The following is a 27,316-nucleotide window of genomic DNA, read 5'->3' on the forward strand; positions in this document are numbered from 1 at the left end:
ATATTGCCAATGCCGTTATCGTCACCACCACTGCCGCTACCATCCCCTCCCAGCCCATGTTCACCACCCCGTCATCAGCACCATCGCCAGAAACACCACCCCCCTCACCTCTGCCTTATCCTCAATTATTTCCACCCCATCCCTTCCCACTATCACCTCTCCTTTTGCCTCAGCCACCTCCGCCATCCGTGTCACCACCTGTCTCCTCCACAGCTCTGCCTGGCCTTGAACCTGGGACTTGGGCAAGGAGCCCAGTCAAAGAACATCCCCCTGCCTGGCGGACCGCCCCCCTCTCCGCCCCCCAGATTTCTCAGAGAAGATCATCAACAGGCCGGTGTCAGAACAGTCGCTTCTCTTGACCCTTCCTCGGGATGCTTCTGACAGGCCTCCCTGTCGGCCATGCCTGTACCTGAAGAGACAGCTGCTGTCTGGTTGAAGGATGGAGGCCATTAATCCGGGGCTGCCCTTGTTTGCATAATGATTGCATACATTTGCATCCCATTTGCTCCCAGCTTCTGAGTGCCGCACTGTGGGTGTTCAGGTGCCATTTGCATATCACTGCAAGTGAGGGTCAGACCTTTGAGACTTGGGCACTTATTAATTCCCTAAAGAGATCTTTTTTTTTTTTTTTTTTAATGTACTGGTGCAGAAAAGGTGGGATGCTTAATTCTAGAGTCGTTCAGCTTCAGGGCTCTAAGGTGGGGAGGTGGGGCAGTTCGGGAAAGAGCTGGCGAGGCAGGGGCAGCCGGAGGCTTTGGTGTGGTCCAGGGTTGGACCAGTGGTGGGGGGCTCGGCTGCAGTGACCTTATGGGCTCTGCCCCATGGTATTGGTGTCAGTTCAGGATAGTGCCCTGTGTCGCCACTCCTGTCCTCTCCAGGCCATGATTCACTTGCTGTGTGACCTTGGGCAAGTCTCTTCCCATCCTGAGTGGAAGGAGGGCGTTAAACCACGAATCCCACTCCATCCGACACCTGCTCCGAGCACCGGGGTTCTCATTCCTGGCTGCACATTGTTATCATGGGGGGGGGGGATTTCTAAACAATACCAGTGTCCTGGCCCCACCCCCAGAAATTCCGATTTCATCTGTGGGCCTTGGGCATGGGTTGTTTTTAAAAGCTTCCTGGTGATTCCATTGGGTCACCAAGATTAAAAGCTACTGCTTGTGACTTTACCTTCCCACCCTGCCCCCAGCCTCCTGCTGCCTCCCTTTGACCCACCTCCCTCATTTCTGGTTGCTGCTAATCTTTTCCCCACTATAGGCTCACTAGCCCCAGGGTCTGGCAAGACAGTGTGGCTGTTAGTGCTTTTGTTTCAGGTCTCAGAAATAACTCCTTTCCCCTCCTGGGTAAGGAAGCTGGGTAATGTGGCATTGTACTTGGCAATGACTGGAACTTCCCCGCTCTCCACTTTGGTCTCGTTCCATTCCACCTCGGGCCCAGGGCTGGTCCAGAGCGGGGTGGCAGGGGCTGGGGTGGGGTGGGCTAATCTTGTGCGGCTCTCCTCTACCCCTCCTCTCCCACACTCACATGTCTGGCTCATTCTGGCCTCACAGGCTTTGCCGCCACTGTTTTGCACCTGGCAAAGAGGCTCGGCAGCCCCTCTTGGGTCCTCACATTCACCCTTGTGCACCGACATCCTTATAGCCCCAGAGCCCCAGCTCAGCCCTTGCCCCATAGAAGGAATGACCGGAGTAACCTGAACTTGGCTGCAAAACAAGATGTGGGAAACATGGCTCTGGTCTGGCCTTCTCCAAACTTCCGGGGGTCATAGCAGGCATGGCCAGGCTGAGGGAAGTGGCACAGAGTCTTCTACATGTTCCCCAGTTGTCCAGCCCTACATCATCTCCCCACCCCCCCCTACCCTCCGTGGGTCCTCAGTTGCCAAGGGCAGGGGTGGCCTGTGAGGTGGGGGGTCTGGCAGAGGACTGGATGGGAGACGGGTGTGGGCCATGGGGTAGACGGCACACCTGAGTGAGGCTGGGAGCAGGCAAGGAGGTGAACACAGGGCACCGCCCCAGAGCCAGTACTGTGGTGTTAATAGTGTAAGCTCCCGGGTTTGCCTGCCAGCATTCATATTCTGACTCTGCTATCGTGGGCCATACACCCCAGCACCTCTGGTTCCTCACCAGGAAAAAGGGGGTAGTGATGGTGTCTGTCTTCTGAATGAGGCCATGGGAGAGAAGGCTTATGATGCGCTTAGCATGGGGCTTGGGACATAGTAATCACTCAGCAAGTGCAGCTGTGACAACTGTGAGGGTTAGGGCCACAGCACCCTCCGTTATTGACCTCCGGGAGCTCCAGCCCACTCCTCACTGTCATGGTCCCCTCCTTCTGGGGCTTCAGGCTCCTCGGGGATCAGTGGGAAGGTGGGATCTGGGAAGACATGCTCCCTTGTCCTCTGGGGTGGGGGCTGCAGCTCCAGATTCGAGGGCCAGGCTACTTGGTGGGGTTCTGGCCATGGCACCGAGGCATGGCCTCTGACCATGGCTCAGGCCTCGGCACTGATGAGCTCTGGCCTTGCAGACCCTGGCCTGTATTCGCCCAGAAGGAAGAGGGTCAGAGGGCAGGTCGTCACCTATCCTCCCCCAGCAGTTCCAGAACCGGCTGGTCCACGTAGGGGCGTAGGGGCGAATAGGCAGGACTCAGGTGAGGAATTGAATGAAGTGTGTGTGTTGGGGGGTGGCGAGTGCCTGCAGTCAGGGAGGAGGAGAACTCCTTTGGTCTAGATGGATCCAAACGGCCTTTTTCTGAAAAGCAGACAAAAAGAAGACGTTTCCAAACCAGACGTAGTCACATCCCAATCCGGTTAAACAACAAAATCTCCAGGGGTACCTGGAGGCTGCAGTGTGAGTGTATGATTGGGTCTGGGGGGGGAGGGGGAAGGGTGGGGGGAATGGTCTGGGAAACACATCAGTGAGCAGCAGTGGCCTTGAGGATCACTACACAGGTGCCATTTGTCACCTTGCCATGTTCCACCTACATTGCTGGCTCTGTGGATGGTCCGTGACGTGAGTGGCAGGCGTTAGTTAGCTGAAGGAGAGACTTCATATTCCCTCCCATTTCACTCCCTCCCTCCATTTGCTAAAACTTCTCTTTTTCCTTCTTTTCCTTCTTTCTCACTGTCCTCTTCACAGGCCAGTGCTCCAGCCTCCAGTCTGCTCACTGGGGCTGGGTCCTGGGGAGTGGAGCCTCCGTCCCTGCACCCCCCCACCTCTCTAGCTACGTGCTTCCTCCTGCAGCTAGGGGGAGCCCTTCCCCCTCGCTGGACACGGGTCTGTAGCTGCAGCCCAGGTCCAGGCTCTGTGGGCCTCCTCCACCTCCTTTCCCCCTCTGAGTCTGAAACACAGGCTCTGCGGCCCGAGAACTTGGATCTTTATACATGCTGCCTCTGCAAAGCTCTTAGTGGGTAAAGAGCCACTATCCTGGCTCCTGGAACAAAGAGTGGGCTTGGGGTCACTCAAGGTGGGCAGAGAGGGGAGAATAAACCACCTCTGGAGAGAGAGAGAGAGAGAGAGAGAGAGAGAGAGAGAGAATCTCAAGCAGGTTCCATACTCAGCGCGGAGCCCAATGAGGGCACAATCCCACAACCCTGGGATTATGACCTGAGCCAAAATCCAGAGTCAGGCATTCAACTGACTGAGCCAGCCAGATGCCCCAGGCTCTAGGGTTCCAGAGCTTCCCATAGGTCTATCTCTGGTCTGGACCTTACTAAGAAAAACATAACACTGTATGATAAAGTGATAAACGAAGTGAGGAGAAGCCTGGGCCGTCTCTATGACATGCATAGCAGCACAGTGGGCCGATTCTAATCCACACCCCACCGGCCAGGGGTGCTGCAGATGAGCCGAGAAAAGTCCGCTCTTCTAAGATCTTTACTCCCATCGCTACATAGCCTGGAATTTATCTGACCCTGGGTCAATTCAGGGTCGGGACTTAATCCAGGTCATGTGTAACACCAACAGAGGTTTCAAACATGCTCCCAGTAGGCCAGAGGTTCCACAGGGAATGACGCGAGGGTCGAGGAGGGGCCTGAGGGAGATCACAGGGAGAAGGGCCCTGGGCTCCCCACCCAAACCTCAAACACTGGGCTCCTGAAGAAAATTGTGTAACGGTGTCTTAAAAACACATGCTTTTATTTTTTTTTAATTTTTTTTTTAATGTTTATTTATTTTTGAGACAGAGCATGAATGGGGGAGGGTCAGAGAGAGAGGGTGACACAGAATCGGAAACAGGCTCCAGGCTCTGAGCTGTCAGCCCAGAGCCTGACGTGGGGCTCGAACTCACGGACCGTGAGATCGTGACCTGAGCTGCAGTAGGACGCTCAACCGACTGAGCCACCCAGGCGCCCCAAAACACATGCTTTTAAAAACAGGTTTGAAAACCATCAGCCTAGAGAGTGACTTCTTGAGTATTTTGGTTTTGGAATAGATGTCTGGCATTGTGTATACGTCTGAGCCAACAATCATAGGCCAACTAATGCTACCAGGCCAAAGGACGCGTTAGGAACAGCACATCTCCTGTGTTTATGGACTCTCCCCAAGGTCACGGTTCGCGCACTGAAATGTCTCTTACTCTGGTTCTTTGCTAAAATGAAAACACAGTTTTGTTTCTGGAGAACTGTATTCCATGCAGGAACCCTTACTTAAATAAGCTGTCTTGGGAACATAAACCCAAGAAGCGTAGCACATGAACTTACCCACATGCCTTCTTGCCCGGCAAGCACTGGCTCTTTGGCCATGCAGAAGAGACGCTGGTGGGGGAACAGGGTTGCACTCTTCAGCAACACCCCCCACCACCCCCAGAAGACATACAGCAGCCAAGAGACTCAGAGCCAGCCATGGATGGGGATTGTCACTTGAGGGGAAGGAGACCAGACATTAGTTGGGGACGTAGTGCCTTTTGAGTGACGGTCACTGAGAATGACAGGATGGGAAAGAAGGGGGAAGCTGGGGAAGAGTGAGGAGGATAGTTATGCCTCCTCCTGAGGGCCAAGGTCACAGCAAAACGGGTGGATCCTTCCTGCCCATCCGTCAGCCCCTCTGAAAAGGTGTAACCCCTGGGCAGGGGTGTGTGTGTGCGTGCATGTGCGCACAGGCGAGCAGATGAACACGCTTGCAGAGCAGATATGGGGGCACCAGGCCAGCCCCAGCCCCTCTGCAGGTTCAGCCCCTTCTGGCCAATCTTCACGTCTGCCCCCAGGGCACAGCAGGCTGGGCAGGGGGCTCAGGGCTGTGGCACGGTCCGGGGAGGGCACCCAGCATGAGACTCTGCCCCAGGGGGCAATCGATATGCCTGGGCCAGGGGACGGTTCTCTGGAGAAACTGAGTGAGGCTGAAGAAAAGAGTTTGGTTTGCGGATGCATTCCAGGCTGAGAAGGGACCGCGTGACCGGGAGGCTTTGAACCCAGGAGGGGAATGGCCTGTCCTGGGGAATGGCTTGCTAGCCAGAGACTTGGGCTGTGTCCTTCCTCAGACAGCCCGGGAAAGCCCTGGAAAAACACCTTAATGTGTGGCCGCCGTGTTGGGAGGAAGGGGGAAGACGCGGGTCATGTGTGCAGAGCTGTGTGGTCAGGCCCTCCTCTCGGGACCTGGTCCCGGGGATTGATCAGGCCTATTAGACACGTTCAGTTTGTCTTCCACAGGAGGCAGGGAGGCTCTCAAAGTCACTTACATCCTTACCCATTTGCATCCGAGTGTGGAACCACCGTAGCCTTGGAAAGCCCTCAGCTGTGGAAGAGTTGTGACCCGCAAGGTCTCCGTAATGGGCCTGCCCTCTCTCCAGCTCGTGATGGCCCTTCTCGCCCCCCAGGCCTCTCTTCTTATCAGACAATCCCCTCTGCCGTCACGTGTCGCCAGGCGATACACTGCCCACCACAAACTGTGAGTCCAAAGCCTGTTTCTATTGTAGTTGTATTACCTACACTCTCACCCTAACGCCCTGTCAAACTTCATGGCTGAAGCATCACCTTCCTTCTGTCCTTTGAGGGCATCTGTCCATCGTGAGAGTCTTCAGAGAAAGAAATCCTTTAACAGCTGAGGAGCCTGGGGAAGAGGAGGGTTCTGGCAGATTGAGGTGGACAGGCATTGTTTTGTTGAGCTCATTCTTCACGTTTGTCCAGCTAGTGACATTCTACAGAACCCCTGGGTGCTCAGTCCTGTGCCTGATCCACTGGGAGGGACACAGGGAACCAGGGGCGAGGGCCGTGTCCTCGGGCAGTGCAGTCTCCTTGGGGAGGCAGGAGCTGCAGATGGAAAGCAGCAAAGAACCAGACACAAACTGTGTCTCTGAAGCCGAATATGCCTGCCGTGTGCTTGGGCTGGGCTTGGGAAATCAGAGAAGGCTTCTTGGAGGAGGAAGAGGAGGAAGACAAATAATCAGGGCAACTTACATCTCTTTGGATGAGCTCAGCGTAAATCAAGCAGGCAGCAGAGATCAGCACATCAGCATCAAGGTCAATGAGGTTGTTGCAGGCCTGTGCAGAGAGAGGAAGCTGGGACAAAGCAGGTCTCCTTGGGCACAGGCGGTTGTCTCCTGCTTCAAGGGACAAGGCGGCTGTCCATGGCAGTCACTGGGGCCACCTGATCTCTCTCCAACCAGCCCAGCACAGTGCCTGATATTTCACCACTGGAACTTGATATATGGGAGAGATGGTAAATGTAGCTTTCCTGCTGGGCTCTAGGGAGTACCAGGGTTCCACTGAGTGATGCAGAGGCTTCTAAGGAGGGCCTGTTTTATAATCGGGCTGCTACCCTAGAGCGTGTTGAACGTAGACCTCAGCTGCTTTTTTGAAATGCCAGAAAACTCTCTGTCTTTTGCCGCAAGAGGACCCTAGGGCTAAGGGATTAACTGTGAGGCAGCGAGCACGGACAGTAAGAGGCATTCAAGGCCTCGGGTTCTTCCTGTGCTAAACAAGGGTGCTGGGGATGGTTATGTCCCACTGCATCAGGCTTGTCGTGAGGCTTAAATGAGCTGCTCTACAGAAGCACCAGCGCAGTGCTCAGGACATCACAGATTCCCTCCAGGGGCGAAGGGCTGGCCTGGCCCCAGAGCGGGTGCGCTCACCAGGATGATGTCATCCCTGGTCATGCTCTCCTGTAGCACCTGCTCGCGCACCATCTGCAGCATGCTGTAGGCCACCAGCACCTGGAAGTTCCTGCAGGGCTTCCCCGTCAGCAGAACCTGCAGGTGGCCGGTGAGTGTCAGCCTGGGCCCCGCAGCCGAAGACTGCAGTGGACCCGAGGATGGTGACCCACCCGCTGACTAGGCACCCGCCCAGGGTCAGCCGTTCCTGGGCCCCACTACTGACTCCCTCATTCGCTCAAGTGCTACCTCAGGGGTCCTGAGGCTACTGCAGGCTTGGAGAAAAAGGCTTCAGGGAATTCATTAGCTAGGGGGAAGGAAGAGGAGGAGGAGAGAATGAGAGAGGGAAGGAGGGGAAGAGGAAGGGAGAGAGGAAGGGAGGAAGGGAGGGAGGGAGGGAGAGAGGGAGGGGAGGGAGGAGAGGGTGAGGGAATGATCCAGTGACTGTAGCATTTGAGTGGAGCTTTGGCAAAGCAACAGTTGATGAGAAGTCAATGATCCAGGGGTGTCAGCAGAGGTCTGGGGGTGGCCATGGACTTGGGCATGGAGACCAGCAGGCCGTGAGGGAGGGATAAGGCAGGTGGAAGTTGACTTGGGGAGCACTGAATGCCAGGCTGAGGACTGGGCTGGGCAGGGCAGAAAGTGGGTGGTGGGTCCGTTCCCAGGGAGCTTCATCTGCTGATGGCCCAAGGGCCTGGGAGCAAAGAACTGCACCTTTGACCTGCCCTTTGGTGGGGGGGCCCTCCTTCTCCAGGAGTGAGGGGCCAGTAGGGAAACAGCACTCAGATGGAGGGGAAGGCAGAGGAAGGGGCAGCCGGGGAAGCAGAGCAGAGGGCGGCCCACCTGGGCAGGTGGTGGGAAAGCAGGCCAGGCTCCCCCCGCCCCCAACATGGGCCAGAGGCCCCTCCTTCCACCCTGATTGCCCTCCAGGAGGTGCTTGTGGGCCTGGATGAACAGATGGACCAGCTGATGTCCTAGCCTCCTCCCACGAGGCGGGAGCTGGGTCGCTGGCCCAGTAAACCCCAAGCTGCCGAAGTCCATCCCGGGCCAGCAATAAAGGGGAGGCAAGGGAAAGGGCTGCCCACTGCATGCTGGAGGGGTGGGGCCTAGCCCTTCAGTCCAAGGAGGCCTCACCTCCCACAGCCTCCAGACATCTTCGAAGGACTTGAAGGCACGCTGGAAGCAGAAGCAGAACCAGGGGAAGAGGGACCGCACGGTCCCGGCACCCTTCCCTCCTGCGCAGAAGAGACAGGGGCGTCAGCCCAGAGGCCGTGGTCGGAGAACACAGGGACAGCTCACGTGACAGAGCAAAGGCACACAGAGGGCGAAACGACAGCACGCCAACACACTGGGGAAGTACGAAATGCCTGGCCCTCACTATTCCAACTGCCTTTGGAGCCTGTTTGGGGTGAATTTTCAACTGTCCGGATGCCAACGCCATCCGGGTGAACCGTGCTCCCAGGGCCTGGAGGGAAGACCAAATGATCCGCTCCCGCCCACCATGAGTGGGCCCGGCTGCCTGGGGCTGGGTCCTGGTGCCCCCTCATGCCTGCCCTGGTGGTGGTGGTGGGGGTGCGACGTACTGTTGCAGGAGGCGGAGGGTCCACTCACTTAGGTGCTCAGCGAACACGGGGTCCAAGAAGTCTATCAGGTTGTTGAGCATGTCTAGGTTCTTGCCCACTCCGATGTTGATGACACAGCTGTGCTCCTGAGAAAGATGGGTGGGAGGGAGGGAAATGGCACCTCTCTCCGTGTGGGGGCACCGGAAGAGCCAGCCCTGCTTCACAGCATCTTGGTTCTGGAGGCCCCGCGCGGGGCTGGCTCCAGGCTGGGCTCATGCCTCTGGATGAGCCTGGATGCCTGGGTCTGGGAGTGTCTATGTGATCTGTGTCTGTAGGGGTGTTTGTTTGCACATGTGGATGCACCTGTGTGTGTGTGTGTGTGGTGGGGATGCAGGGATGTTCCAGATGTGGCTCACGTGCAACGCATCCAGTTCTGCCTCTACACACATGCTGTGGGTCAGAACCAATTGGGACAAGGAAAGAGCAGTGAGCACCTTGCTGCAGGGATGGAGAGAGGGGTGAGGGTAGATGCTGAACAGCCTCTCACAGATCATAAGGAAAGGTTTTCCAGGGAGGATGTTCCAGGGAGCAGCAACTTTAAAAGCCCTCAACGTGGTCATTATGGGGTACATCTGGGGAGTACCGAGTCCCCTGCTGTGCCTGAAGTGCAGGGCGTATGAAGGGGGCAGCGAGGGACAAGACCAAAGATCGTCCTTGACTGCCTGGCCAAGGTTATTGGACTTTATTCTGGAGGCGATGGGGAGCCATGGAGGATTTGTGGGAGCAGAGCCATGTTTGGGGAGGGAAATGCCAGGAGAGGAAGCCTTCACTTGGACTGGCCAGTTACACTCTTTCAAAGTTTGGGGAGAGCTGGACCCAGAGCACCTTTCTAGCCATCTCCTCAACTCCAATGCCTACAACACCCACAGCACTGTCCCCCAAAACCTCACTGGTGTTAGTGTTGCCTGTCCAGGCTCCTCTGGGACCCTGAGGGCTGTTTCAGGGCTGAAGGAAACGGCCGGGCTGCCAATGCCTGCCTGACCTCAAGGGGTTATTTGGGGAGTGGTAGGGAGGTTGTCCCTGAACTCAGGCCCAGCCCTCACCGTTTTCTGCAGGAAGAACTGGAAAAGCCAGAAGGTCTCATGGTCATATTCCACCATCAGCTGGAAAAGCATCACCATCTCGTGGAAACCCTGCTGATACTCTGGGGCGGAGGGGGAGGGCAGTGAGGAGGGGCTGGGTGGGGGCAGGGAAGGGATTCCAGGAAGGAACTGAGAAAAGGGGGCTGCGGGGAGGCCCGGCCCCGTGGCCCACCTGCCTGGGTATTGCAGACATAACTCAGGAGCAGGATTTTCTCCAGTCTCTTCTTGTCGATAAGGACGTTGCCTAGGTGGTCTTTGTCGTAGAGTTTCTGAATGTCATATGCTAAGTTGCGGAAAAGAGACAGGTAGAGGGCACCAGATCACCTCCAGCAGGGGGGCCATGAATGAGTTCATTCCCCCAAAGGGTAAGACCCAAGGCACCCTGGGGAGGGGGCTGTGAAAAGTACATCAGCCTACATCTGCCCATGAGGCTCTACCCCTCACCATACCCTGAGCTGTTTGGCCGTGTCCCCACCTCCAAATCTTTGACGAGGCTGTACCCTCTGCCAGGAATGTCCCCCATCCCACCCCACTGGTTCTGTCCAACTGAAATCTAGCCTAGTTCAAGGCCCAAAGGGGAGAGATGAAGGCGAAGTGGCAGGAATAGGAATCACCCCGGGGGGAAAATGGTGCTGGGCATCTAGGGGCCCCCAGCAGAGATGTGGGATGGGCTAACCAAGGTTTAGCCAGCAAAATTCCAGGCCCCTGTGGAGGCAGCTCCCAGGAACCAGGGGACCCATCGGCCCCTGGACATGACTGAGGAGGAGGCAGGCATGGCTTCAAGCCCTCCCCTCCACCCCACCCTGCCCACCCAACTCCGCTCACCAATGTTATTCCGAGTCTCCATAAAGTTCCGGTGCAGGTTTTCCAGAAGGGGCTGAATCTTTTCATACATCTCGCATAAGGCCTCGTAGTTCTTCCTGTGAAGACAGAACTGAGGCTGAAAGAGGCAGCCTCCCCCTCCTGGCAAATCAAGGGAACTCTGCGGAGCACTCTCCAGGAGGCTGCACCCTCTCGCTGTGATGCCCCCTCTCATCCCCACCAGTGCCAGCCCTAACCACACTCTATCTAATGTGGTCCTGGAGGGCAGCATGGAGGCAGGTTCAATCTTGTGGCTCTGGGGTCCCATGGCTGCTCCTGAATCCTGGCTCCACAAATTAATAACTGGGTGTTTGCAACTAGGGTCAGGCCTTGTGGACATCACTATACCTAAGCCTCAGTCTCCTCCTCTGTAGAATGGGGAGAATACTGGCACTTCCGCCTTAGAGTCGGAAGGATTGGATGAGGCAGTGTCTAGTGTCCATTACCAGAACGTGCTTAGGGCACGTAGGAGGCTGAATGGTGGCCCTCCAAAAGATATGTCTACGCCTTAGCCACCGAAACTTGTGCTTGTGAACTTATTTTTAAAAGGGCCTTTGCAGATGTAATTAAGGATCTCGAGATGAGATCAATCTAGATTATCCAGGTGGACCCTAAATCCAATGACGAGCGTCCTTCCAAGGACACACAGAAACACACAAAGGAGAGACAGAGAGAAGGCGAGTAGGCCATGCGACCATGGAGGCAGAGACTGGAAGAACACCCAGAGTCAGCAGGAGGAGGCATGGAAGGGTTGTCCCCTGGAGACATCAGGGAACGTGGCCGTGCTGGCACCTTGCTTTTGGGCCTCCGACCTCTGGAACCGAGAAAATACATTTCTGCTGTTGCAAAGCCCCTGGTTTGTGGTGCCTTGTTTCAGCAGCCTCAGGAAACTAATACGGGCCTTGTCAGGGCTCTCAGGAATCGAACATTCCAGGCGGACCCTCAGTTCCCCTACGGCCCTGGATCATTCTCCACTGGCCTCTTGTGCATGAATCTTCAGCTCAGAGAGGCACACAGGCTCTAGGGAAGGATGGGAGGGGATGGTGGCGGGCCAGAGGAGCTGCTGGAATGAAGCCCATGCAGGGCAGTGTGTGGGCTGCTAAATGGAGCTGGGTGGGAATGTGCTGGCACCTCCCGTGTTCAGGCCCTGGGTCGGGAGCACGTGGGAGTTTTGTCTCTCAGAATAAGAAATCCACCATCGGAGGGAAGAAGACTGAACTTGCCAGGCTGGGGTGGGCACTCCATCCCACCTGCACTGCTATCCACCCTCCCCTGAGAGGATCTGGAATGTTCTACCTCCTTGTGCTGTCCACCGTGAGCCGCTCATCCTGGGAACTCTGCCATGAGTAGTAGCCCGTGAGGAACTTCCAGGCTTCTGTCCTCACGAAGGGGTGCAGACCCTGAGGTGTGGGAGAGAGGTGAGAGGTCACAGGTCCTTGGGGTGCCTGCTGAAAGGGCCTCTCCAAACACCTGCCTGCCCTCTTGCCCACCCATGCCCCCCAGTGCCAGGGCAAGGCCTTGGGGATTGTACCCTTTCCAGGATGTTAACACAAATGGAGTCTCGTGATTTGGCCAACAGACCGTTCTCATCAAAGAAGGCATCCCATTCCGTCTTGTCAATGGGTGGTTTTCTCTTCACCTGGCAAGGACAATCACTTCAGCCTTAGTTAAGAAGCTTTGGCTTTTCTTTTAAGTGTGCTTTTTTCCCTTTCTTTTAATGTTTTATTTATTTCTGAGAGCGTGTAAGCAGGGAAGGGGCAAAGAGAGGGGGACAGAGGATCTGAAGCGGGCTCTGTACTAACAGCAGCGAGCCCAAGGTGGGGTTCAAACTCACGAACCATGAGATCATGACCCGAGCCGAAGTCGGATGCTCAAACAACTGAGTCAGCCAAGTGCCCCTAAGTGTGCTTTTTTCAATGTTATACTCTGGAGTTTGTAATATGAGTCAAGTTCCCAGTCTCTGACTCACTTCTGGAAATCTATCCTGAAGAAATTACTGCAAAGTTATACAAAAATGCTGAAAGCACAATAATTTTCATTGCACATTACTTACCAAAATGAAAAACGCACGTGCTCTAAACATTATGCAATAAGGGAATAGTTAAATAAACTATAGTTTATATACTCAATGGAATATTGCGAGGCATAAAAAAATGATGCTGACAGGGAATGAATAATAATCTAGAAAAATTTAAATGTTAACAGAAAAAGCAGAATACAAAATTACACATTCCGGATCTATCCTCTATCTTCTCTATGTGCTATCCTCCTTGTATACCTGTGTCATATATTATAAAAACTACACCTCATATACTCTAATTTAGAGTGAATTAACATGATTAAGATTCTGGCAGAAAAAAAAACTGAAAAGAAAGCCCCCACCAATACCAAAAATCCCCACTAAAAGCAAGAGTGCTTGTCTTCGAGAAATAGGATTCTACATAATTTTTTTTCCTTTTTCTTGTATTTTTGAACTTTTCTGCAATAATGTCTACTGCTTTGATAATGGAAAAATATAAAATAAGCACAAATTAAACACACCCATGGGCTCCATTTTGCCTTTCTTGGAAGAGTAAAACAATTCATCATAAGGAGTGGTTTCTGGTTTACATAAGAGATGTGTGTGTGTGTGTGTGTGTGTGCATGTGCGTGTGTGTGTGTGTGTGCATGTGTGTGTGTGTGTGTGCACGCGCGCGTGTGTGTGTGATATGGGGGGAAAAGAGTGTGCTGCATGCAAAGTAATTAAAAATGATCATAAGACAGTAACCAGGAGGTAAGAGCTCCTGTCAGGAATCTTCTATTGGAGAGAAGCGTGTCTTGAAATGCCACACTGCAGACATGAAGACATGCTAATGGACAGAGCTTGGCAGGTGACTAGACTTGCCTGATACATACATTCCCAACTTCCTGAGTACACCTGAATATGCACATGTGTGACTCAAATTCAAATTTGCATATGAGTCACCTGAGGATCTTCATAATATGCAGATTCTGACTCAGAAAGTCGGGTGTTGGGGCCCAGGGTGATGCATTTCTAACAAGCCCCCAGGAGATTTCTTTTTTTTTTTCTTTTTTTTTTTTTAACATTTATTTATTTTTGAGACAGAGACAGAGCATGAACGGGGGAGGGTCAGAGAGAGGGAGACACAGAATCCAAAACAGGATCCAGGCTCCGAGCTGTCAGCACAGAGCCCAACGCGGGGCTCGAACTCACGGACCGCGAGATCATGACCTGAGCCAAAGTCGGAAGCTTAACCGACTGAGCCACCCAGGCGCCCCGCCCCCAGGAGATTTCTGATGCTACTGGTCCTCTGATCACGAGAGAGAGGCAAGCTATTCGAAATCCCTTTAGCACTGGCCACAGGTCCAGATTTGGGATAATTTCTACCGACTCCACATTCGATAGGGATGGATTGAGCACCTTTTTAACTCAAACATGCTCTGTCTTCTGAACCAAAATAGGACATGTGGGCCCAAGAAGATATCAGAAAAATCCCACCCTCATTGGAGATGGCCTAACCTTGGGGATTGGGGTCTGTCCTGATGTCATGTCCCAAGTGCACAGACACTGTTGTCTGGGCAGACCAAAGCCAGGGTTCCATCCCTCCAACTGCCATCATGTTCTCCAAACCTGTACTCAGACTGCAACACTCAGCATGAACTGTGGCAGGAAGCAGGAGGGAATAGGCAAAGTTGGGCTGTGTCCTGGGATCCTTAATTATAAAAAGGAATGCATGGACTTTAGCAATGCATTTCCATATAAATCTTAGTCAACTTGTCAATTTCTACGGTAAAGACAGCTATGATTTTGATGGGGATTGTGCTGAATTTAAAGGTCAATTTGGGGAGCAATGATAATAATATTGAGCTTTCTGATCCATGAACATGGTATATTTCTTCTTCTATTAAGATCTTCTTTAATGTCTCTAAGCATTGTTTTGTAATTTTCGGTATATAGGCTATTCATATATTTTGTCAGATTTATCCCTAACTATTTTGGTTTGGGGGGGATGTTATTTTAAAAGTTGGTGTTTTTAAACTTCCCAACTATTCATTGCTGTATATAGAAATACAATGGATTTTTGTATATTGATCTTGTATTCTGCCCCCTTATTAGTCCTAGTGGCTTTTGTGGGATTCCATGGGATTTATTATAGAGGTCAACAATCAGTAAACTACAACCCATGGACCAAATCTGGCCTGCAACCTGTTTTTTTTTTTTTTAAATAAAGCTTTATTGGCACACAGTCATGCCCATTCATTCATGTATTGTCTGTGGCTGCTTTCATGCTAAAATAGCAGAGTTAAGTAGTTGTGACAGAAACATTTGATACACAAAGACTAACATACTTACTATCTAGACCTCTGCAGAAAAAGTTTACCAGCCCTGATATAGACAAGTTTCTTCTCTTATAATTTCGTTGATTTTGGTACCAGGGTGATGTTGGGTTCATAGAATGAGCAGGGATGTATTCTCACTTAAAAACTTTTTAGAATAGTTTGGATAGAATTGCTATTATTTATTTCTTCAATATTTGGTATAACTTATCCATGAAGCCATCTAGGCCTAGGGTATTTTTTTGTAGGAAGATTTTTAACTATAAATGTAATTTTTTTTATTAGATTGAAGGATAGAGTCAGAAGAGTTTGTTTTATTTTTTACTTAAAAAATTAGAGATTTATAGGAACAGGGCATTTCCCTTCTAATCCCCTTTAAAAATAAAAGTAAATAATACAGGAAACAACAAGGAATTAAGAAAAGCATAAACGTAAAAAATGATACAAACCCAAAGAAATCAATTATGAAAATAAATGCATTAAATTCTCTGGTTAGTTGTAACCGTCTACGAAGCATTGATGAGGTGCCAGGCACTGTTCTAAGCATTTTATATTTATCACTTAATCTTTGCAACCACCCGTGAGGTAGGTGTGGTTATTACACTGTTTTACAGATCAGGGAATTGAGGCTGGAGGAGGGTTGGTTAGTATATCTGAAGTCATACAGTAAATATTAGGGCTGAAATTTGAACCCAGAGCTGTTTGGTGCAAGAATCAGGGAGTTTAACCCCAATCCCATGCTACCAGGGAGAGTAAAAAGCAAGGATTTTCCATTTGAATGGAAAATACATACCTGATACCTGATACAAGCTGTTAACAAAAGGCATACCTTAAAATCTAATGTCGTAGAAAGATTAAAAAATAAATGATGAACAAAGATATGAAAAAAGGGTCAAATGCGATGAAAGGGTGGCAAAGTAAGTAATGTGCACAGAAACCATAATAAGAGGTATGGCATCAGCACAATAAGGCAGAGATAATTAGAAATGTCACAAGAAGGTGTTTGCCGAGTGCTCAGTGAATTTATATTACTAAACCTCTACCTGCAACAATTGGCCATCCTCCTACTTTGCCATGGCTGAATTTGCTTACAAAAAGCCACTGACTTGTGGGGTGCCTGGGCGACTCGGTCAGCTGAGTGTCCAACTCTTGATTTTGGCTCAGGCCATGATCCTAGGGTTGTGGGATTGAGCCCTGCGTAGGTCTCCACGCTGAGCACGGAGCCTGCTTAAGATTCTCTCTCTCTCTCTCTCTCTCTCTCTCTCTAGCCCCTCTCCCCTGCCCTCACTCTCTCATTAAAAAAAGAAAAAAGAAAAGAAAAAGTCACTGACTTCTTCCAGGAAGCTCAATTTCTCTATGTCCACCACTTCTGTGGGCAAAACTTAAACAAACTACAGGCCAACCACAAGAACATCTAAGACATTTGCTAGCAAGCCAAGGACAAACACAAGAAGCTTGTTGACCTGCAGAGGCCTAAAGGGAAAATTTCCACACAGAGGGCCCCTCCCTCTCTTCTCCAGTATATTCACACCACCTGTCTATGCCGGAAATCAGAGACCAGAATCTGTATCTGGGGTCCTTCGAAGTAATAGAGACTGTCAACTCAATAATCTCTCAAATCCATCTTCCTACTCCCACATTCGCCCATTCCCGGCTCCGCTTACTAGTAACGCCCCGCACCACCATCTGGGTACAATTACCTGGTGATCCAGGAGGGGAGATACATAGTCCACGAGGTGCTGGATACCCCTTAGCTCTGCAGTAGCTTTTTTTCCTGGTCTCTTAGGAAGAGGACTGCTAGACGGAGCCGTTGTGAAAATCTCCCACCTCCATGGTGTACTTAAGTAGGTTAAAACTCCCCACCAGCAAACCTGGGGACACCTTGGCCACATTTCCTCTAGAGAGGGGGGCCGGAAGTAGGAGTCCTAAGTGGCTCAGTTTCTCTAACATCCTCCTCCTGCCGGAGGCCTGGGCTGTAGGCATACATCTCCCCACCCTCCTTCTATTCTGCTTCATTGGGTTGAAGATTTTCTCTAGCATTCTTACAAAATAGGAAAGCTACTGGAGGATAAAGCGAACTTTTCAGGAGGGTTCCTGAGGCCATGTTGCTCTGAAAACTCATAGGGACAGAGCCCCCAGTAGGCCTCGGAAGGGTCACAGGCTACTTATGGTTCCCAGCCGCTTCCACTCCAGTTCCCTTGAGGGACAAGACACGCTCTCACCAGTAAGAGTGGCTCATCATGTCAGTGATTCTCACCCAGGGGAGAGCAGGGTGGCCCAAGGAGGGAAGGAATGTTAAAATTGGGGTGGGGGGAAGCATATATGCAACTTGAAAGTTACCTGGGTGATTATTAGCAACCCAGGTGTGGGGGTGTATCATCCATATAGCAGAGCGATTAAATGAACGTTTTAAAATAGTGGTTCTCAAAGTTAGCTCCGGATCATACTCCCCCGGAGTGCTTGTCAAAACACAGATCATTGGCCCTCACCTCCAGAGTTTTTGGTTCAGGTCACCTGGGGATCAAGAGTCTGCATTTCTTACAAGTTCCCCATTGATGCTGATGCTGAAGTTCTGGGCACCACATTTGGAGAGTCACCGATGTAGAATGCCACCTCTGCCACTTAACAGTGTGACTTTACACAACAGTGTGACTTTAGGCAAGTTACTTAGTCTCTGTGCTGCAACTTTTTCATAAAATGAAGACAATAGCATCCTACACCTCATATATGGTTATGGTGAGAATAAGGGACTCTAAGTAAAGCATTTAGAACAGCCATTGTACATAATAAAGGCTATGTGACAGTTTGTTATTTTATTATTATCACTCTCTACATTCAGAGCAATGAATAGAGATATAAAGAAAATCCAAATCAAGACCTGGTAGTAATCTGCAATAAAGCAATAACATTCAAAACTCAGGGAGAGGGGCGCCTGGGTGGCGCAGTCGGTTAAGCGTCCGACTTCAGCCAGGTCACGATCTCACGGTCCGTGAGTTCGAGCCCCGCGTCAGGCTCTGGGCTGATGGCTCAGAGCCTGGAGCCTGTTTCCGATTCTGTGTCTCCCTCTCTCTCTGCCCCTCCCCCGTTCATGCTCTGTCTCTCTCTGTCCCAAAAATAAATAAATAAACGTTGAAAAAAAATTAAAAAAAATAATAAAACTCAGGGAGAGACCGATATTACTCTATGTGTTAGCTAACTAGAATTTAAAACAAAAACTTGGAACAAAAAAAGGAATATAAAAAAATAAAATACAACTCAGGGAGAAAGGTGCCCATTTTGCAGTTCTGCTTTTTTTAATGTGTCATTTTCTTAATCCGTATGATTAATGAAACTCAAGATTGGTTAAGGTCATTATAATCAGTTATTATGATTTTAAAAAATACACTGTGTGGAAAATTTTTATGACTGAGGCTGCCTTTTAATGAATAGATACATTTTATTAAGTGGACTTGAAACGGCCTACTAACAAAAGCATTACTGCCACCTGGTGGCAGCATACCAAAATTGTTGGCAAAAGCGCCAAGGAAAATTTATCAGCATCTACCAGTTTGTACTTGCAAACCCAAAACTCATTAAAGTTAGAATATCACATACAGGGAAAGGTAACTGGCTTAGAGAGAAGGGTGAAAGGGAGAAAGACGACCTGTGTTTTTCAGTCCTGTGGTTAGTGCTGATGTGAGATCAAGGTACAGCCTACCCTGCTCAACCTTCCAGGCCAGCTCAGGGTTCTAGTCCTACCCACCCAGCAGGGGAAAGTGGCCCTAATGCAAACCAGAAGTTGGGGAGGGAGGGACTTGGAGTTGATGAAGAATACGCACGAGGATGAAGGAGGCTGACCACCTGGCAGAGAGGCTGTTTTCAGGAGAGAGGGTGGTCATGGCCCCTGCGGTCCGGCTTCAAAGCAGCTTTTGACCAGAGCTCACTTGGAGCCCTAACTGATGCAGGGGAAGGCGGTCTTCTTTTGGGGGGAATGAGTTGCATTCCCAGAGGGAACTGGGCCCCTCCTTGACGCCTGAACAGAACCAGCCAGCATGTGTCACAAGGCCCCTGGAACCCTCATCACAGTGACCTTGGAACCTGGGAGCACTCAGCCTCAGAAGTAAGGCACATCCAGGAACTAAGATGACCAGTCAGCCCGAGAAATCACAGGACACACAGGATGTGTGGAGGTTGGGGTCACAGGACGCACAGACCAATGTGCTGGGCAGGTCAGGGAAGGCTTCCTAGGAGAGGTGGGCCAGGAAGCCTTTCTCCCTGTCTCTGGCTGTCCCTCCTCTGGGTTCCCTTCCCTTGTTATCCCACAGATCAGTACCCAAACCCGGATAACACCCAGAATCTGAGCTTCAGGTTTCTTGCGTGTCAATTCCAGAGATTCAGAATCAGCGGTCTGGGTGGGGGACCTGGCATACTGTGTTTTGAAAAACTCCCTGGTGACTCAGAGTCAGCATTTGAATGGTAGCTTCTGGGGATAGAGACCGGTTTTTCCTATCGTTATACCCAGCGCACTTCAGACAGGGGCCTGCGCGACTGAATGAAGGATTTAATTGAATGGAAGAACGAATGGATCTCTCTTAGATCTCATCTCCTTGTCCTCTCTGAAGGCATCGCAGAGGTTTCTGTTCCATGTCTTCTCTCCCTTCCAACCCTGGGTTCCTCAGGCCAGGGTCAATGTCGGATTTCCTTTGTGCTTTCCTCCCAGTGCCAATCTCTGCTGCCTGGCACTTGGCAGGTTCTCCGTATTTGAATGAATCTGAGGAGTTGGCTCCTCTCGGCTCCAGCATCACTATTTCTCGACCTTAAGCATGGCTTGCATGTCTACCCAGGTCCAGACCATTAAAGGCATCTGGTCCTAAAGCATCCATAGTCATTCGGAGGTAGCAGTAATTAGACCAACTAAATTGGAATCGGGAGCTGGGAGATGGAATTCGGACTCTGACCTTAAATTTGGATGTCCCTCCCCTGCTCCTGAGCCATGGGTCCCCCAGCCACGAAATCAGAACACAGTCAACCTCTGGCTCTCACATCCTTATTAGCATAATGAATCGGCAGCCAGCCACGCAGGAGTCTTCGAGTGGACACAATTCGCTGTCTCATTTACGGTTACTGTTCTGCTAGCTTGTGGCACCGCGGGGGTCCTTTGAAATCAAACACCTTATTCTCTGCCTCCCTCCACCACGCCATGCCAGCCCAGCAAAGCATTATAGCCTCTTCCCCTTAGTCTGCTGCCCCCAGGTCTTCATGGAGGAGGGGGTGGGCGGCTTTGAGCAGGCAAGGCGTGGAATGAGGGTGAGGCAGCCTCCCACGGCCCAGTGCCTCCATTCTGACGCCTGCAAGAAGCTTCCAAAGCAAACGTCCAGAGCAGGAGGCATGGCGTGAGCATTACTCACCATTTGGGATCATCTATGCCTTTGCTGCTCCACATTAATGATGTCGACAACTGAGAAGCAACTGCCGTTTTCCCCGAAGCTCGGGATCTGGCAGGGGGTTGGAAAAGCTGTGCGCTAAATCCGACGTGGTTTCTAAAACGAACGCGATGGCCATAGATCATCTACTGAACTTCCCTTCACCTCTGGCTCCCCATCTGTAAATTGTAGGTAATAACCCTTGCCCAAATTAGCCCGCATAGTTTGGTCATATTACAAAAGCCTCAGAACAACCACGTGGAGGCTTAATATTCAAATGGAACTGCAGGACACTGAGCTGAAGCAGGAAGGGTTTTTGATCCCTTGGACTCTTTTTGCTGATACTTACAAGGGATTTACAAGTGTCAATCTCTTTTCTCCAGGCTGAACGGTTCCTTTCCGTGTCCATTTATTCACATAATCCCCCAAAGTCTTTAGATTCCCCTGTATCACTTTTTCTCTTATGCATTTCCCCCCTCCTTGATGGGAGCCCAGTTTTTCTGCTTTACATTTCTGTACTTGGGGGTTCTTCAGGGTACAAGAATCCCAGGCTTTTCAAATATTATTCTTGGTACTGGAGTATGGGCCAAGGATGGAGAGAGCTAGAATTTGCATTAAAGTAGTCCTGGGAGGGAGCAAACCTTGCAGCCCATCTTTTCTCCAGAGGATCTGGTTGTCCACTGGCTGATGGGTGTAGCGGTGAGGCAGGAGGGTGGTGGTGAGGCCTGGAAGGTGCCGGGGGAAGACCCTCTCATCCTCAGAAGTGCAGGGCTCATGCAGTAAGAAAGCCCATGGGCTTTGGTGCCAGAAAAACCCAGGTTCAATTCCTGACCATGCCGCCCAACCAACCACGTGATCTTGGTCCCACCTAGGGAAAGCCATGAAGTCTTTCCACTTCCGCCTGGCCACTCAGGAGGGGGCTCTGGGCCTGGGACACTTCCTTACCAAGAGATAGGAAGTCCTCACAGCCCGTGCTGGATTTATCGCCTCCTGCGGGGACGCCTGCTTCGCTTCCAGATTCAACGTGCGCGCTTCTGTTCTGCTTAAGTGTGTGCGTCACATGGCGCCTGGCCAATCCCACTGCCGTATCTCTTCCCATCCGGGAGGGAATGGGGTCCTTTGCGGCATGAGAGGGGTGCGCATAGATCAGAGCCCTGAGTCCGCTTGTGGGACGAGACCCGCTGGCCACGGCGGACCAACGCCCACTGCTGAAGTTGATCCTGATCTATCTCTTTATGTGAGCAAAGCCTTGTTCCCTCCAGCTCCTGTGTGAGTAGTGTCTTTCCTGGTGATGCTGACCCCTGCAAGCCATGAGTGGGTTGACATGTCGAGATGCTGCGCCTGGAGGCAGGCACTGCTGGGCTACTGGCTCTCCTCCATGCGGCGGGACTCCTCCCCCAAAGTTAGACACCATCTCTTACCCGTCTGAGTGGGGGGAGGGCCGGGGGGGGCGAGGTGTGATAATACCTCACGGAACTGAAGGGTAGGTGAAGCGATGTGCATGAAGAGCCTGGCCTGGGCCTGGAGCACAGGGCCACTTAGTGCATGGCAGTTATTGTTAACCTCAGCATCACCATTTTCATTACTGATGCCCAGGACGTGTCCATACAAATCTCTATGGACTAGACTTGAATCAAGTGCTGCCTGCTTCCGTGAGACTTGTAGTAATATCAGTGTGAAAGTTCAAAGATCCCGTGAGCCAGACAGTTTCTGTTTCTCTGCCTTTCTCCGGGAGCCCAAGGACCAGGATTACCATAAAAGTGGGTTGAGGCCAGTATTAGAAATGAAGTTCCCTTAAGCTCCTTAGGTCAGTGCAATACAACACAACTCAATGACATGCAGTGTGACAGTGTCCCTGCAACAACTACCCGTTCGCCCCTTCAAAGGACACCTACCCATGACTGTCGAAGTCTGGGACACGCTAGTTCTTGGAATAAATCACACACATTTTGATTTTATTTCATTCCAAAGTGCCAGCGATCTTTTATGCTAAAGCGGTATTTTTCTCTTTGCCCCTCGTTGTGAGGAACCAGGATAAGTTTAGATTTCCCACAGCAGGTTTCCTGCCCTCGCCCCCATGGAGCACGGTATTTCTGACAATGCCGGAGACAGCTGCACATCACGTGTCACTAATATGAGGGAAGCGGGGAACGGGGAGCCGGGGACGCAGATGGCTGTCTTCCGAGCACTGTGGTAAGCTGGAATCCCCCAGAGAAATAGCCAGCCACCCCGAAGTCCCCTGAGCTTTTGGAGGGCTTAAGGGTTATCTGCTGCATGTTGGGTCATTTTTTAAAAAATGTTTAATGTTTATTTATGTCTGAGAGAGAGAGAGAGACAGCAAGCAGGGGAGGCACAGAGAGAGAGGGAGACACAGAATCCGAAGCAGGCTCCAGGCTCTGAGCTGTCAGCATGGAGCCCGATGCAGGGCTTGAACCCACAGACCGAGAGATCATGACCTGAGCTGAAGTCAGACGCTTAACTGACTGAGCCACCCAGGTTCCCCTGCACGTTGGGTCGTTTTCAAGGTCTTGGGGAGCCCTCACTGGCTCCCCAGTCAGTTGAAGATGACACCTCTATTACCTCCCATCCAGCTGTCATGCACACCGGAAATAACCTACAGGAGCAACTCTGGCCAGAAGCCACCATAGTCAGCCAAAGAGGGAAACTCAGCCCTGGGCAGTAAGGCTGAGTCCCAGTGTACTCCCTCCTGCTCTGAAGGAGCTTTGCCCCCTAGGGGTCCTCACCCTCATTCTCCCTGACTCCTGACCTCCAGCCCGGTCTCCTGGGGCACCATCAAGTACTTAGCTCTGACTCTCGCCAAGCCATGGCTGGGTCTTTTATGCTGTCATGTCCACTGATCATTTGGTCCCCACAAGTCCCCTGTTGTCCGCAGACATCTAGACCACAGGGCGTTTGCTCTCTACCTCTGGGAAAGAATTTTATGAATGTCAGTGCTGGCCTTGACCGTCCTGTGAGGGCAACAGAAGCCCAGAGAGGTTAAGTTACTTGCTTGGGATCACCCAGCGAGAAGTGAGGGAGTCAGCCACCTCCTAGCTCCACCCAGCTTTGCCACTAACCGGACCGTCTCTGTGTCACTTTGGCAGAAGTGGGCATCTCTGCGCCCCTTGCTGGCTCAGGGGACTGTGATCCCACAACCCAGCGGGGAGGAGGCGGTTTGCCATGGCTCCTTCTTCCAGATTCTAAACTAGTCATTCAGCCCCAAAACAATGCACCGTGATGGTCGGGGGACGGAATGCGGAAGTGTTACAATGTAGCTTATAAAGGTGATGGAAAGAGTGAGATGGAGAGGAAAAAGGACAAGAAATTCCAGCAAACTCCAGGGACTGCTAATGGAGAGAAATAATGTGGCTAATTACATCTCTGAAGGCCATCCGTTCCAAGATGAATTTTTAGTGCAAAAATAATGCATTTCCCCTGCTGCTTGAATCAGGGAGGGAAGGGACTGAGCGGTCTCCCAGTGCAGGCCAGAGCAGCTGTGCATGCCAGCGCCTCCCCCTTCACCCGTGTCTCTTCCCAGAGCCCTCATCCCTAGGGTGCCCATGACGCCACAGTGCAAGCCGGGTGCCCCTCACGTGCCCTAGGCTCCAGGAACACCAGTGTGGACAAAGGCCAGTAACTGTCCTCACAGCCTCAAAGCTCCGGGTTTCCCTCATGCAGCCCCCAAAGGGCTTCCCGAGGTATTCCTCTGCCCACTCCCCTTTCCCCCTCTCCCCACCAGGGAGTCATGGATCTTAAATCCAGGGGTGTAAAGCTCCTCATGTGAAATGAAACCCTTGCCTCTAACGTTCCAAATGCATCTGTTTGCTACACGTGGGTTTGGCAGGAAATGAGCCCCATTCTCCCCTCTTTCTGGGGGTAATCTATAGATCAGAATGGAAAAGAGAAGCATGAGTTTTAGAGTCAACCAGACCTGGGTTCAGATCCCAGGCTTGAAACTTATTTGTGGTGTGACCCAGGGCAAGTGATTTACTTTTCAGGGCTTAGTTTCCTTACCTGTAAAATGGGGTAACAATATCTGCTCCATAGTACTGCTGTGAAGGTTGAATAGTGTCTGTAAAGTGCCCAGCACAGTGTCTGGCATGGTCCAAGCAGTGGTTCGCGTTGTTATTATTTGCCCCAGAGCACACCCAAGCTAACCTTGAACCTCACCCCCCTCCCCTCTGCCCCTCAACACACACACCCAAGAAACTCTGTTCTGAGAACTCCCAGCCTCAGTCAGCTCCGCTTGCCTCCTGGGCAAGCCAGCAAGGACCACAGGGACAGCTGTGATCACTGAGGTTGCTGCTGACCCTTGACCTCAGCTGGGCTGTCTGGTCAAGGGCCCAGCTCACCCTCCAACTTGGAAAAGGCAGCAGGGCGGGAGCCAGCAGGAGGCTCCTCCAGGCAAAGCGGTGACCAAGATACTCCAGATCTCACAGCTACTCCACCCACACTGCCCTCAGGCAGGCAGCGACAGCGTCCATGGCCACGTGGTCAACCCTTTGTGGGTTCACACTCTCGGCCACTCATTCTCCTACGTGAAAGTTCCAAAATTATACGCAACACCCCTCATATCCGGGAGTACACCAGCACCCCTAAAATGCAGGACCACGTGCTTCAATATCCACTCTTCAACATATTCAGACCCACGGAAACACAAACTGCCCCACAAGATGTGCATACAAACACACACATATACTATAGCGTGTGTGCACTTACATGCTTCCCCAAACACAGCACAAAACCTATCCAGAGCACCTCACTTCTATGCAAGACTGTCCCTCTGAAGTGCGTGCACAGAAACATGCCCCCGCCCCCGGGGGGAATGCGTGGGAGGGGGCCAGGGATGGCACCTTGGGCCCGCATCAGTATTGGCAGTGTTCACAGTGGTTCCCAACCCAGAGCAAGCCCAAGCTGAGGGGGCCAAGGAAGGCAGGGAGCCTGGCCCTGGGGGACTCCCTTGGAGGTCAGAGTTCATGAGGGACAGGGCAGAGCAGGAGGGCCCCAGGTGCCCAGAGTGACAGAAGGGGACACACTGAGCTGGGGACTGAGGAAGTAAAGAAGGGTACTGAAGATCAGCACCAACACCCTCCAGTCCTGGGGGCAGAGAAGGTTCTGGATCCAGACTCACACACGCCAACACCTGGCAGAAGGAGGCGGGCAATATTTCTTTCCCACCTCATTCCCTGTTTTTTCCCGTTTCTGGAACTATACTATCCCCCAGACTCTAGGAGACTCTGGGAGATCCCCACATCTGGCCTGCTGAGTAGGTCTGTGAGTGTTCCGGAGACCAGATGCAGGGAGCTTATTGCTGGGATTCTCAAAAGGAACAGGAGGAGCAGGACTCCCGTGGCCTCTGCCCTCTGTGTGGGGGACGTTCTTGCAAGGCAGGATGTGAAGGGCAGATCTTACTTCCTTTGTGTCTCAAAGTCTTTCACTCACCCAGCTGGGGAGGGGCTGCACCTGCCTGGAGTAAGCCAGCATTCAGGGCACAGCATTCAGTTTGACCCTGACCCAAACTCACCAATCTGGTGTCATCATAAGCACGCAACACCTGGAGGCAGAAGGTTCTAGGACGTTTCTCCTTCCCATCCTGTCCCTACTCCTACCCCACTCTCCACCCTGCTCCAAGCCCCATACCCTTCCTTCCTTCAGCCTTTCAGGCCAGAGTGGCCCTGCAAGCTTCTCTTTGAAGTCTTTGACCAAGCTGGGGACAGTGCTGTCATGGGAATTGTTCCTGCCCCTCATGGGCAGATCCCACAGACTCGGGATGCTGCTCTGCTGGCAAAGCATTTCTTTCCATGAATGGGATTGTTGCAGAAAAACATTTGGCCAAGAACATGAAGCCAGTCAGTGTTATGGGGGCAATTTTCTGAGACGGAATCTGAGAAAGACAATTTTATAACCTGAACCCACATTGACCCTGACCTTGGCCAAGACTGGTCTTGACCACAGAATCTTAAATCGAGGCCTAAAAAACATTTACAGAAACTCTACTTCACAGATAGAGAAATTAAGCTTCAGAGAGGGGCAGTAACTTGCTCAAGGTCACACAGCAAAGCAAAGACAGACCTATTACTAGAATCTAGTCTCTTGCCTCCTGGCATAGTATCTTTAGATCTCAGTAAAAGGTGATGTTTTAAAGCCAGGCTTTGAAGAAAAGAGGAGAAACTCCCAGATGAGAGGGGCTCTTGCGAAAGTTTAATGAAGGAGTCCTGGAAGCTGTTACTTCCTGGGGCATGGGCAACTTTTGTCCTCTCCTCACTCTGTGGTTGGGCCAGGCGATGGCCAGAAAGGGGTGGGTTCTGCTCATCACCCTCACCCTGGTGGACGGGGATGCGGGGGTGGGGGCACAGGCCTGGGGTGGGCATTGCCTCCTCGGTTCCAGTCTTCTAGAGTAGCAGCAGCCGCTGCAGGGGCACGTGATGCCACTGCGCAGAGAGGCTGAGATAAGAAGGGGGATTGATCTTTCTGCTGCTTCAAAGAGAAAACAAGCCAGCCCTGCCATGGCTGTTGATCAAAGGCTCTGCAGAGGATGTTTTATGTGCCCTACCCTGCCCCCATCCCAGGCCTGTGGAGGCAGGGCCCCCAGTCCTTATGCTGAGGCCTTCCTCCAAGCCTCGCTGCAAACCAGAGAGACCCCCAACCTTCCAGCCTGGGATCCCACAGCAGCCACCAGGAGCCAGGTGTTCAAATGCTCCACCAGCCTTTTCTCCAGACAGCTCAGCCCAAGGTCAGATCCGTGGGAAGTAATACTATCCGCATTGCACAGATGAGAAATCGAGGCATAGAGAGGTTAAGTAACTTGTGCAGAGCCATGAGCTAGTTAACTGTTGGGAAACCCCCATTCTTATAGAATTACGTCCTCAGAAAGTCCCCTGTCTGATGGCAGGAGTGGGCTCCTCCCTCTGGAGCTGCCAGTTCATCTAGC

At 51.8% G+C, this 27,316-nt stretch overlaps 1 protein-coding gene across 5 annotated transcripts; it reads right to left on the bottom strand.

Moving 5' to 3' along the window:
* Window positions 1-5,891: 5,891 nt before the first annotated feature.
* Window positions 5,892-19,009, bottom strand: TBC1D21 (TBC1 domain family member 21). 5 transcript variants are annotated; one of them, XM_045449130.1, is made up of 11 exons: window positions 18,802-19,008; window positions 12,177-12,284; window positions 11,942-12,045; window positions 10,610-10,704; window positions 9,961-10,067; window positions 9,746-9,805; window positions 8,692-8,788; window positions 8,215-8,315; window positions 7,063-7,179; window positions 6,389-6,472; window positions 5,892-6,241 (listed from the first exon to the last, which is right to left on the bottom strand). In XM_045449130.1, exons 1-11 carry the CDS (start codon window positions 18,859-18,861, stop codon window positions 6,149-6,151), a joined length of 1,026 nt encoding a protein of 341 aa, XP_045305086.1. In that variant the 5' UTR covers window positions 18,862-19,008; the 3' UTR covers window positions 5,892-6,148. The 5 variants fall into 5 exon arrangements, with proteins under 5 accessions (XP_045305086.1, XP_045305087.1, XP_045305085.1 ...); XM_045449131.1 differs by having other exon boundaries at window positions 5,892-6,041; window positions 9,746-9,846; window positions 9,957-10,067; window positions 18,802-19,006; XM_045449129.1 differs by having other exon boundaries at window positions 9,746-9,846; window positions 9,957-10,067; window positions 18,802-19,006.
* Between the last annotated feature and the right edge of the window lie 8,307 nt (window positions 19,010-27,316).

This window comes from Leopardus geoffroyi, chromosome B3 (genome assembly GCF_018350155.1).
Source record: "Leopardus geoffroyi isolate Oge1 chromosome B3, O.geoffroyi_Oge1_pat1.0, whole genome shotgun sequence".
Classification (NCBI taxonomy): Eukaryota; Metazoa; Chordata; class Mammalia; order Carnivora; family Felidae; genus Leopardus; species Leopardus geoffroyi.